Genomic DNA, 13,553 nt, shown 5'->3' with positions numbered 1-13,553 from the left:
GCTATGAAGCATCGGTATGATCCACAGTATGAAAACCAGGACAATTTCCTCGACAGACATCCAATAAGGAGCAATGATCTTCTTAAAGGGACATGTTTCTTTCATAAACTGCAATGGTGAGAGGAAACAGGCATAACTGGAGGGCAGGGAGTATGTGGTACAGCTTTCAGACATGCCTTCAAGCTTTTGAGCTTTTGTTTGAAATGTATGAAGAATTTTTCGGCATTTGTAAAGTGAATAGACATATACTATACTTGGTTGTACTTGTGTTAGACCACTCTCAGCAATGCATACGTTTCACATGCATTAATACATTTAAAAAAATATGGCACAAGTGTATCAGCCTGAGCTCCTGGATATTGTCTTAAAACACCCTCTGAAAAAAACCTTCAAGCAGACAGAAAAATGGATGGATGGATCTGTGTGAAAGAGAAACATTATACATTAAATTCCAAGAATCCATGACTCTGCAGCTACTGGAAAACTTCAAAGTATTAGTGGAGTTTCATAGGCCATGGTAACAACAACATACAATTCCAATAAATGTCTGCAGTTTGAGGCTCACACATAACAGAGATGAAAAGAGTTGTGAATGAAAACTCTGGTGGCTGTACTGCTCACATTGAAAGGAGCAAAGGCTGGTCAAACAGATGTTTCCAGAAATAGTCTTCCTCGATGTTTCCAATAGAATCACCCTCTTTGAAATACTGGAGAAAATTTGTTAAAACATCTGTTAACCAGACACAGCCCCCTTTGACATTATATATGGTCTAACTGACTACAGGCTGTGGACTTCTGAAAAGAGCACCAGTCCTTCACCCCCTTATTCCAAAAACTCATGTGTTTTTCACTTGCTTTAAGTTATATCTTCCCTGTAAAGTTGCCTTGGGAAATTAAGAGAAAAAATAGACATTGAGTTGGTAGGTGAAGTGATTTACTCTTTGAATGAAATCTAGTGCCTGGAATTTATTAGAATCTGCACTTTAAAGAATATAGCTACTTTATTCCACTTCCACTTAAACCTTGCCAAATATATCTGTCTTTTTACTTTTCAGCGCTGCAGAAGTTCATGAATTGAGAACAGCTACCAAGTTACATAAAAGGCAGAGAATTAGTTGATATGATAACCCTTCACTTTCTGCCCAAAACAGAAAATGTTATTATTTTGAAAAGCACACGATGAAGTACAAATTCATTCTCAGTGATTCAGACATCTCTCTTCTTATTTCCCTTTCAGAAACACATTTTACAATGCAAACAGAGCGTTTCTGTCCAAAAAGTTAAGCATGGGAAGCAAATGTGTTAGTGAGAATGTAGGTGGCTTTTTGAGTGTACAGTATGATTAGAAATACAAGATTATGATCTCATATTTAGGACATAAATCTCTGGCTGCTTTAGCTCTGCTGCATATAATAAATAATTTTCCTGTGGGACACTTTGTGACTGGGACATGCTGAGTTGACAGTAGGGGCAGCATCCACTAATTCAGGCTTTGATACAAATCTGATCTCAGCAGGAGATTAAAGGAGACTCACAGACCTTAATTTTCCTGCTGTACTTCTGAGGAGAGCATGTAGTCAAGTAACATTGAAACTGGGTTTTCAAATGGGCAGAGTTTTTTTGCTTTTCATTTTTGCAGCATTTCAATAGTTTAAGCAGATTTGGTGAGTAATTCCTGCTTTTTGACTGTTCATCAGTATCGATTTGGTAAGAGAGAAAAAAAGGAGAATGTACATGACACTAGTGAAATCTGTTTAATCTGTCACTGACCTTTCTTTATTACAATGAAACTCTGACATCAGAAAATGTTCAAATACTTTTTAAAGTACTCCCACACTTGGCGCTGTCTATATACTCCAGTAAATTGGCATATATAAACTTGCTCAGGAAAGATCAAAGGTTGACCATTACTCTGCTTAAGACATCAACAGCAGTGCAACCAAATTAAGTCAAATTAATAAAAGCTGAATTTAGTAGTTTGAACATTTTTGAAAAACCACATTTATCAATGTCCATCCACTCATTTTCTAACCACTTTCTTTATCCAATATAGGGTTGTGGGGAGCCAGAGCCTATCCCAGCAAGCAGTGAGTGCAAGTCTGGACAGTGTGCCCGTCACATACTGTATATGTCAATATAAAACAAAAAATGAAAATAAAAATGACAATTCAAAAAAATACAGAAAAGGCAGAAATTATATCTGGTTTGATCAAGCATACACGTTAAAAAATGTCCTTCAAAGATTTTGTATAACTGAAAAAAAAAACTATTTAAAAAAATAATGCCCTAATATGCAAAACCAAGCCAGAATACACAACACAGCTTTGAAGTGAGTCCATGGAAACCTGTGAACCTTCTCCATTTGGGCAGGATGTCACTCCTATTTAAGTAGCCTCTTGCCTCTTGATCAGACAAGATGGAGTGCTACCTCTTGCTGGGTATGTTGATACCACAGTCCTGTGAGTTTAAATGGTAATAGATCTGGCACTACATTGTGGTATCAGATCAAAGACGTCTTTGATAGATCATGGTTGCTTAAATCAGACAAAGCTGCAGATGTAACTTACCAACTGGCAGTATTGTGCCAAAACTGCACTGGTGTGAAAAAGGGTCTCGTTATCCGCTGGGCCATGTATTAACTTGATAGACGCTGATATATTTGACTGTGGTAATGTGGGAAATCCAATATACAGCACAAGTACAAGTGCATGTAGAGTTGCCCCAGCTGTGGGAATGGGCTGTCTTAACTGTGTATTTTATCCATGCAATACTCATCAGATAAAATAAATATTTTTACAATGAAAAGTCTCATGGAAAAATTACTGTGCAATTAGAAAACTATTCATATTTAAGAAGAAAATAAGTCATTATTGATGGCGGTAATGCTAAAAAAAACTGGAAGTTATTAAGTAAATAATGTGTTTCAACTGTGCCTTCAACATCAGGCTTATTTTATTCCTACTTCTCATGAAAAACTAACATTTTCATGCCAAAAGTATTCTGGCATGGTTACCTCCCTTGCTTCTTTTTTTATACTTGCAGATGGAAGTTGTATATTACAAGGTTGGAAAAAGGACATTTTAAATTTAGAGATGTAAAGTTAAATTATATTGCTGGCCATTCAGAAACATTTACATTATTGAAGATGAACACTATGTCTATGTCTGTACTTTTTTCCCTGCTTGAACCAATATTTTCAGTTATACCATTACATAGTTTGTCTTTTTATCCATTTATGCCTATTTGCGTGTTTATTTTTTACTTTAGTCTTACCTTATATAATTTAAATATTTAATTGATTTTTCAGGCTTTTAAATTACATCTGTTGGACAGAAACAAGCCATTCCAGTCTGATTTCTTGCATTTTATCAGATGGCTGCACAATTCGGACATATTCCAATGGTTTTATGCTCCACTTACAGTATCATTCCATTCATATCCTGTTCTTCTCTGTTGAGTGGACAAACACCATTGCTGTTATCACAATTCTTCACATATAAAGTAAAACACTACTGTCAGGAAAAAGCCATTTTTGAGAGACTACAAATATTAATGAGGTCCGAACTGTATCCATTCAGTATGTTTTTGTTATTCTGTTTTATACTTTGCCACCCAGAACTGAGAATGCAGAGTGCAGTATGATTTATGTAGCTATAAGCTGAGGTTTCTTTCCATCTTTAATCATCGGTTGTGGAACTGGAGTCTAGGAACAAAGCAGATGAGATATGCAAATCAGATGGGATGAATATCATGTTTTATCCTCATGACAACATGCCTTTCTTGAAAAAAGATCAAGACCAGATCACCCAAAAAGAGCCAGTAGCTAAAGGATATCAGTGTTTCAATTGATGTAAAAACTTGTTGTTTTTTAACATTTGATCAAGATTTCCTTCAATCTTTTTAAATGTATTGCTAAAACATACCTTCAAAACCGCAGAATTCTTTAGGTGTGCTGAACTAAAATTATTCCAGTATACAGGGTTTTTACTTCTGTCTTATTATAGTTGGTTCTACTGCTATAATGTGTTTGTTTGATCGTTAAACACACAAGACAAAAATCTATACAGAATATAAAACATGCAAAGACAAGAAAAAATTGACAGATTCTGAAATGTTTATTATCTGTCTAAATTCCTTCCAAGATTAATAAAGATTACCCCATACCTTAAGAATTCTAAGATCCTCAATAATTGGTAGTTGAAGTTAATGTTGGCACATAGTATACATACCCAAAATGCTAAAGTTCATGAAAGCAAAATATTTTACATAAACACTTCTTGGACTGCAATATTTTAAGCAGTTATTTCTGCATGAGGAGGAATGGCTAAATAAGAAATGTTTCAAATGTTATCAGAGGTTGCTTTTCCTGATCAGGGTCTCAGTAAGACAGAGATTATCCCAGAAGCACTGGGTGCAAGACAGGACTGAGAAAACCTGAATATTCTCTCCCTGGACAGGGTGCCAGTCCATCTCAAGACAATGGAAAAAAGGGGCAATCTGAAATTACCCAGATAGCATGACTTTGGGAGATGGGAAGAAACTGGAACATCTTGAAAAAAACCCCATGCAAAACACAGGTTAAACACACAAGCCTCTTCCTCAGACACCTGAGGAAGAAATTAAGCCCTGGACCTTGGGGCTGTGAGACAGCTGCTTTAGCTACCTCACTCAACCCATACAATAAAGTATAATTTCATAAAAGTATTTTGTATATAAACTATATATATATTACTCTCAGTAAAAGTCAATAAAGAAATTGCTTTATATTTTAGTTTATGGGCAAATCTCCTTTCTGAATTAAGATACTTTTACCACGTGTCTTCATGTTTTGCATGTTGTGCTAAGGAGCCCTTTGGAGATCATCTTTTTCCTTTAACAACTGAGGAGAATTTTACTTTCATCTGTGCACAATATGGTTGCTTCCAGCAAGCCTACAACTGCTCAACAGGTGTTTGCTTTAGACTTCATACCTCTTCAAATAACAAACAAAACCCAGTAATTAAACGGCATATTATGCATGATGTTATTACAAAACTGAAAAAGAGATATGTAAATATATAAAACCAACTCATAAACAAACAGAAATGCAAGTGGTATTCACAAGTGGTCGACAATGCAGATGAAGCCAAACATCTTAGTGTATGTATTAATATTAATAAATGTTGAACAGTGCATATTCAAATGAAATGTCTTATTTTAGGATTTTGAGACCAGCTGTGGCAGCAGCACAGTGCTGTCATTCCAAAACCATGAACAAGTAAAGGTTAAAGGTTAATTCCTCACTAAACATACAATAGCAGAAACACAGTATTTTGGCTGTCAAGCCTTCTTCAGGTCATCAAACATTGTGATTCTCCTCTCTGCTTTTCCAGCATGGAACTAATCTTTACTTGTAGCCAAAGTACTGTATGCTGAAGCAGCTCACACATCCAAGACCAGGGATGTTCTATTAGTAGTATAACAGCAAAGCCTGACAAGTTAAACAATCACGTTTTTATACCTGAATCAATTCCTGTGTGACAGTGGAATACATGTCTAAAAATGTCTTTCTTATTGTACACCTGATATTTTGATGGTTCACGTGAATCCTTCATTTTTTGTTCTTTCACCCCTTATGTCTTGTACTTCATCAAATATCTAAACAAATAATTAGAAAACTAAGTTGAGGTAAGCTGAAAGACAACTTCAGTGCTTTAAATGTTTCTCTGTTATTTGGTAGAAGGCAAGCTGCCATTCATTTCCTTTTCAATGAAGGTATTACTAAAAATAAATACTAAGTTCCCTTCATGGGAAGAAAACTCATATTTACATTCAGTCTTAGTTTCTCCAGTGCTCAGCTAGAGATGAGCTTAGTTTCTTTCATCGTAGAGCTCTGACTTGCTGGGGGGAGTCTTCCGTGAGTATTTCAATGTCAGGTAATCACCCAGCTCATCCAGCGTGTTCAATACCTGAGGAAACAGTTTATACATCAGTGCTGACTACCTGACTACTATTTCATTGACTGTTTCAGCTCAGCTTTGTAACTTTTACAAAGTTACATACTTACATACAAACACTTCAAGTACTTCACATTCTTGGGAGGACTTTCAGTCCGTGCATTTGCAAGGATAGCAAGTCCCATTAGGTGAACTGGTATATTATTACCATGCATTTGCTTGTCCTTTGAAGAAGGAAAATGTCCTTTCCCACTGCTCATTTAAAAGGAGAAACCCATCCCCCACCAGAAGGCCAGCCTGTGTCACTGTACCCTACCTTGTCCAGCATCTCTCGGGTGTGAGCTGCAGACACACAGAACCGGGCTCTGGACTCCGTGATGGGGGTGGCTGGGAATCCCACTACCACCACCCCTATGCCTCGCTTCAGCATTTTCCTGGCAAAGGCCCTGACACGGAGGAAAAACAGAACATGGTTTCTGAGATCAGGGAGTCTGCAGTGAGACACAGTTTTATTTTTTTTTATTTTTTTAATCTAAGCTGTTATAGTCTTGTTGATCTGAAAATCCATCATATCTTAATCTCAGTTATTTCTAGTGGGAGAGATCAAAGAATGTCATGTGTTTGAAACCTGCTAGAATTGCTCTCAAACAGGCAAGCATTACATGAAAGTTATTTTCTAGACCTCACCAGTTCCGGTAAGGCAAATATGGTCCCTTTAAATTCTGTTGTCTCTGTTATGTGAAGCCATGCTTTGATTCTAGCTACAATAAAAGCTCATATAAATTAAATTGTTTAATTTGTGGAACACTGGAAGGCTGAGCTTTATGTCCTCCACATAAGAACTGCTTGCAGTCTGTGTTGAAGGAACTCTAGGATGACATGCTGGGGTCTTTTCAGCACAGGACTGGGCTTATCATTTTAGAGTAAATTGAGAATGCTTCCACAGCACTTCAGTAAACAGCACTTGGAAAACTCTGTTAGAACAGTTTCCACAGCACTTCAATAATTAATGAGCATGAAAGTGTCTGAGAATGTATGTTTGTATAAAACCTGGGATTACATTCCAAATGAAATAAATTGCATTTGTTAAAAAGCACCCCTCCTTTGTAGCCTCAGGAGAATCTGAAATAAGTGAACTGCACAAGGGCAAGGAATCCATCAAGGACACTGTACTACACCTGCTCTGAAACAGTTTATACACACTTGCTGTCTGGCCAACTCAGTTTGTTCCCTGTCCAGCATTTTTAAAGCTGTTGTCATTTTTTTGAAAGACTGTAATCCATTCTAAACACAGCAGCTGTGTGACCATATTTATAAACTACACCACAGAGAGAGAGAGAACGATGAGAGGGGATGGAAAAAAGAGCTTCCAGTTTTCACAGAAGAAAAAAACAAAAAACAATGCTCACTGCACTGCTTCGTAAAAACCCTGCAGCTGCTGGTACCTTTGTTGCCTTGCCAGGAGGCTGTTATCTTTGGGTCAGTCTGAAATCCATGCATCAGGATGTGCTTCTCTCATGAAAGATCTTTTTAAACAGCAGCAGCAGAGCTACCCTTCTAAAAGTCGTAAGATCAGATGTCTGATTTAAACTGTAACTTTAATTTTGCTCAAGCTGAGTAACCTACTTTATCTGCAAGACCCTTAAGGAATCATGCAAATATAAAAGAACTTCATGATGTTTTGAAGATGTGTTTGTTTGTTTTTAAGAGGAATGTTTTTGCATGCCAAGAGCATCAATTAAGGCCCTCAAAATGAAACTGAGCTGTATTAAATCACAATAAAAAGAAAACAAAATAAAATACTGAATTGCCATTATGTTCTGTGACTTAGTAGCTATCTTCATTAGTTGTGCAGACACCAATATATCATTGTTACACTGTTTAGTGAAATTGTGAAAAAAAGTTCAATAAAATCAAGTATGTACATGAAACACTCAATTTTGGGGGGAAGTCAATCTTATTACGGTGAAAACTGTAATTTTCAAATGTCCATATGTTCTGTGATGACAACAAAGATGTATCGGGTAAGAATAGAATAAAGACTGTGAGAAACCTCATGTGAGATCATATGATGAGAGCATGCAACAGCCTTTCATCACACTGCGTTTCCTTCCAGCACAGACAGACAAGCCCCAGTTTAAGATATGCAGATCCAGTCAGCATAGGGTCTAATTATGAAGGTGCAGCCAAATGGTAAACCAAATCATGTCAAATAACACCAGGCATTTTAGTGGCACATACTAAGCGTTTCAATAAAAGAAATAATACAAATTGACCTTTCCAATGTTTTTTTCTGGCACCCCCGTGAGCCAAATGTAGTGATTAATTGTGTTTTGCTTAAAAATCTAGTGTTTCAGAAAGTTTCAAGACCTACCCAACCTTCCCTGGCATGTAAAGTAACAGCGGGACCACAGGAGAGTGCTCATTGCCATAAATGATGAAGCCCATCTCATGCAGCTTCTTCCGGAAGTACCTCGTGTTTTCCGCTAGCTGCTGCACTCTCTGAATGCCTAGGAGAGTCATAACATTCAGTCAGACACCAGAACATGACCCTGGCTTTTAATACTGAAGTATTTACATAGTTAACCTTCTTAAGAGCTACAATGCTTTCTTAAGATCAATTGATACCAAAACACTTTTGCATTGAAACCTTGTTCACATAAACTCTGCGGCATCTTGTACTATGCTTCTGTGAAAGTACCGTCACAATTTATACTGTAAAAATAAAACCTACTGTTCTGTTAAGGATCTGGCTGCCAAAATGGAATTGAAAGGGATTTATTTTTGGTCGGTCATACTCTCTGTATATAAAATAATACGAGTATACGAATAATATGAGCTGACGTCCAAAATAACACTTTTAACTTTCAAATTGAATTGCTATACAAGGTATGGGACTTTGATACGCTTATAATTATTATAAATTTTTATTTTAATTATGAATTATTACTAAACTTAAAATGTTAGAATTAGCAGTGAATCTGTGGGGAATACAACTGCACATTCCCTCCCAAAGGATGGTATTGAAATGATGAATGGGCAACACACTGTGGTTCCCACTTGAGTGAGGAAAACTATTTAGTCCAAACATTTCTCTGGACCTGAACACCCAAGTAGAAGGCAAACATAACAAAAAAAGGTAAGCGTAATACAAAGCAAAGACTGAAATATGCAAACAATATTTCTTACTTTCTTTTAAAATCAGAAATCTGTTTATTTCTAGTTATTGAAACTATACAAATTACAAAATTATACCTAAACAATTAATTTTTAGATTTATTCCAATTTTACTACAGCCTCCAATCATTGGTTAGCCATTTCATTTACATTGCATTTCACATTAAAATTCACCCTTGCCAGGCTTTTCAATCCCTGGTAATCAGGGTCATGTTGTATTAATACTTCAATGACCTAACTGGCTTTTGAAAAAAAAGCACTGTTTTCACACCTTATATGGCTCTAATAGAAGAGCAAAACTTTACCTCAATGGTTACTCAATCTCTGTTAACTGAATTGTATATAATTGCACCTGCTGCATTTCAAGTCCAATCAAGAGATTTTAAGACTGTTCTATCACAGTTACACACAGGATTTCTAAACCCATTTATCGGCATATAATGTTATATTTCAACATGTGCTTTTTTGTCCGTGCAGTTTCTTTTGCTGGACACTTTGTAAGCTCCATGTGGTTACATTTATAACACAGACTGACTCACAAAAGGACATGACTGTTACAGAAAAAAAGGAGATAAAAGGCAAAAATAAAATTAATAAATAAATACTAGGACTGGATGCGCTTTGTTATGAAGAAGGAAAAAATAAATAAAATAAGCACATGTGTGCAACAACACTAAGGAGTGTTTTTGATAACTTGGTGCCATGGAGTAGATTAAAACATTTTCTATAGGCACTAAATCGTCTGTGTCAGCTTAAGCCACAAGTAGCTTTTAACTGGCCCACAGTGCAGTAATGAGAACACTAACATCTGGGGCTGTTAACAGAAACCAGAGAGACAGAGTTCAAAACACCCCATTGATGGCACAGCAATTTAAGCAAAGAAATAAAGCCTTCAGAAACCTGTATCAGAGAATCTGGGCCACAGTGCAGAAATACATGAAAATTTACATTGTAGAAATGAGGAAAATTTAAAATGAAAGCTGCTTGTATATTGCTTAAGCATATTGGTCAAAGGCCTTTCAAACATAATTATACATCTACATTAAAAAGGCATCCATTGTTGTATATTATAGGTACAGTATGTGTGTATTCAAAGGGATTAAAAACTAGATCGTCGTTGGCAAATCCTGCACCATCTGGTCATTTTTGATCTAAATTGAAAACAAAAGTTATTCTTTGGTTTGATGTTGTTCTTTCATGGTACTGACTGTTCAAAATCACTTTTTCTCAAGCATAAGGGGTAAAGAATAGAAAAAAATGATTCCAACAGCTAAAGGTAGGACGATTTGGTGAGCTGGTCAAGTTTGTAGATAATACTGTTGAAGCTGAAAAAGAAATCCTATGAGATTTAAAACTGAAGACTGGACAAACACACACAATGTAGATAAGTGCAGAGATTTACAAGCATATAGCAAACACAAAAAATATAGCATTACCTTACAAAAGTACAGAAGACAAAAGCATGTGATTATAAAAACAATTGTGAATTTGTAAGGAAAATATAAATAACAAAATATTACAGATCATTTAACAATTTGACAATGATCTGAAAGGAAAACTAAATACTGCATTTAACACTTTTACTACATGTGAAATGGTATGGAATGGTTATGGAAAACATAAAATGATTAACAAAACATTACTGATCATTGACCATAAAATAGCTTAAAACATGCAGATGTACAGTTCTTAATAAAATTTAATAAAAAATGTTACACTTTCATTATTTTCACATCTGTTCTATGCATTTGTGTCCTGTGTTCTTTTGTTTGGGTCTCAGAATATAGACATGACATTGGAAACTGCAAGTCAAGAAGCTATTAATGAAAAAGTCTTCATCATTAGGCATCATTTATATCTTCTAGGGTGATGGTTCTCAATGCTTGTCCTCATGGGCTGCTGTCTCTGTGGGTTTTACCCGCTGAGCTGTTAATCACTGGTGCTAATGCCTATTAATAGGCATTAGTCTGTACTGTAGATACTCTACAGACTTTTGTTTACCTGTTTCTGCAATCTGCAACTTTTAAAAAAATAATCTAGTTCAAACATCATGCTTAAACAGCCTCACCATACAGAACCACATGCAATCTTTTCTGAACCTGTTATTAATAGTTTGCTCCCATATTCCTAACCTCTTAACAGGTGATCAATTGATAATGAACTAACACAGGTGGAAATGATGATGTATCATACACTCCACCAATTACTTTTTATCTCTTTCTCCTGAAGTCTAATTGGTTACACTTCCAGCGCCACACCCAAATAAAAGGCAGTTCTGAAACTAGGAAATTAGTACAAGGTTGAAACTAATTACAAGTCCCATTTGACTTTTTTATGAGCTGAAAACAAATTTAAAAAAAGGTCCCAAACAGAAATCAGAAATCAATTAGGCTGTGATTAAGAACACAGCTCAAGTAAAAACCAGAAGGCGTAGTGGTCCCTCAGGACCAGTGTTGGGAACCGCTGTTTGAAACCCATGTGGAAAAGCAATAAAAAAAGCAAACAGAATGCTATTTAAAAATGTAGAATTAAATCAAGGGATGTTATGTTAAATCTTCACAATGCACTAATAGAACCCATTTAGAAAACTGTGTACTGTTTTGATCACCTCTTTATACACATGATATTGCTACTCTGAAATCAGCTGAGAGAGGAGTAACTAGATCCACCCTTAGGAAGACCTCCTTTGATGGGCTGAAAGAACTGAATCTTTTTATTGTTGAACAGAGAAGACTAAGAGGTAATGTGACTGAAGTATTTTAAATTCTCAAGTCATTGATATCAGTATTCAACCTATTGGTCTTCTTCAGAATCAACAGTGAAACACAAACCAGACACAAATGGAGTCTCTGGGCCAGTGCACTTAAAAGTGGGAGCAGGAGGCACCTCTTCCACAAACAGATGCTTGAATAACCTACTAGGCCATGCTGTCAAAGCTGACACCACGACTTCTTTCAAGAAGTGGCTGGATAATCACTTTACTATTTGGAACCAAATGAACTAGATGGGTCGACTGGCCTCCTCTCATTTGTAACATTTCTTATGTCCTTATCTGTAATTAATAAGGACTGTAATTATCTATATTTAATCTGTAATTAATCTATTTATCTAAGTGTTAAATTGCTCACAAGATAAAGTCCACTTAACATCTTCAGAGTGGAGCACTTTTCAAAATCAAGACAGTGTACCAATTTCAGGACTTGAGACCTCTGTGCACAGTGCTAGGGTACTGAATAATGTGAGAATGCAATCAATGCATTCCATTAAAAAAAAAAAAAAAAATGTGTGTGTAACAGCTCTCTTAGTGCAAGATGAGAGTAATAGACTGATAGTATTATCACTATCAGGGAGTGTCCCTAGTACTTTTATCAACAGATTTTGACCGCTCTGTAGTGAGAAGCTACCCTTTTAGTGTAGCAAGTTGCTGCTGCTTGCAGAGGCTGTGTGTGTCAGGATCTTGGCCTGTCAGAATAAGGGATTGAATACTGGACCAAATGCACATGCCACACGAAATCAATCAAGTTAATCAAGTTAAAACTGTCAACTGTAATTCTCTTGTTTCAGTTCTTACTTGAGTTATCCCTGGTTTGGAGCCTTTCTCTTTCTTGAAGAGTCAAAATGGTGGTATTACACTATATTTTCCAGTTAGAACGCTGAAATGTTCCTTTAATGTGTTTCCAAAGTTCAAATTCTTAAAGTTGAAGGACAGTAGCCTTGACATTTATCATAAACTTCAATACTGCTATGAGTCACATTAAACAAGGAAATGATTTACACAACAAATATTTACTCTATTCTCTGTTTTCTGGAAACAAGCCATTGGCTTAGTCACTCTTCATATTGAACCCTATTTATAAGGTAACCTGACGCTTCAGAGTCCAGTAATACTGGCCTCTCAGGTGCAAGCTGGAGAAATGCCACACTTTCTGGATGGTGTTCAGTGCTCAAGCGAAACAAACCCTGAATTTAAGAGGAATGCAACAGGCCATCCAAAAAACAAATCCACCTGCTCTAATCTTCAACACCTGTATGTTCACTGGGATTTTAAGTGAAAACGAGTGGCCATTCAGCATGCAAAATAGCATAATGTTTGCACTGACAGCAGTACAGCACAAAACTGTCAAATTAATAACGTTTTTATGACAGTGGAAATCAGTACCTGCTTAAATAAAAAAGAAGGAACTCTGACAATTTGTTTTACTGCAACTCTTCCTTGTTTTTACTGCTCAAATTCTTTCAATATCTATGAAGTGAAACAGCAAAAGCCAGTGTCTACAAACCTTAATTTTATCTACACTACGTTTAAATTTACATTGGCCCAGTGACTTTGAGAAAGTTCTGATATTTAGCTGCATAATTGCCACATCCAGTTTTAGTCTCATCCCTTATTGAAATAAATCTGGGATCCTTGGAGAATACATACAATACGTAATAATAACA

At 36.2% G+C, this 13,553-nt stretch overlaps 1 protein-coding gene across 4 annotated transcripts in view; it reads right to left on the bottom strand.

Annotated features, from left to right (window-relative positions):
- Window positions 1-1,741: 1,741 nt before the first annotated feature.
- The window catches only part of sptlc3 (serine palmitoyltransferase, long chain base subunit 3), a 40,124-nt gene continuing 28,312 nt past the window's right edge, over window positions 1,742-13,553 (bottom strand). For 3 of the 4 annotated variants that reach the window (XM_088610093.1, XM_088610090.1, XM_088610092.1), the window contains 4 exons: window positions 8,311-8,446; window positions 6,253-6,382; window positions 5,810-5,948; window positions 1,742-3,703 (listed from right to left, as the gene is read on the bottom strand). In XM_088610093.1, the coding sequence (XP_088466219.1) occupies window positions 5,850-5,948; window positions 6,253-6,382; window positions 8,311-8,446 (365 nt within the window). In that variant the 3' untranslated portion in view covers window positions 1,742-3,703; window positions 5,810-5,849. Of the gene's footprint in view, window positions 3,704-4,096; window positions 5,949-6,252; window positions 6,383-8,310; window positions 8,447-13,553 lie in introns of those variants that run through there. The other variant, XM_088610091.1, reaches the window with a different exon arrangement.

Source organism: Lepisosteus platostomus, chromosome 17, assembly GCF_059453375.1.
Source record: "Lepisosteus platostomus isolate fLepPlt1 chromosome 17, fLepPlt1.hap1, whole genome shotgun sequence".
Lineage (NCBI taxonomy): Eukaryota > Metazoa > Chordata > Actinopteri > Semionotiformes > Lepisosteidae > Lepisosteus > Lepisosteus platostomus.
The sequence above is the reverse complement of the archived record's forward strand: the minus strand, read 5'-3'. Positions and strand labels throughout refer to the sequence as shown.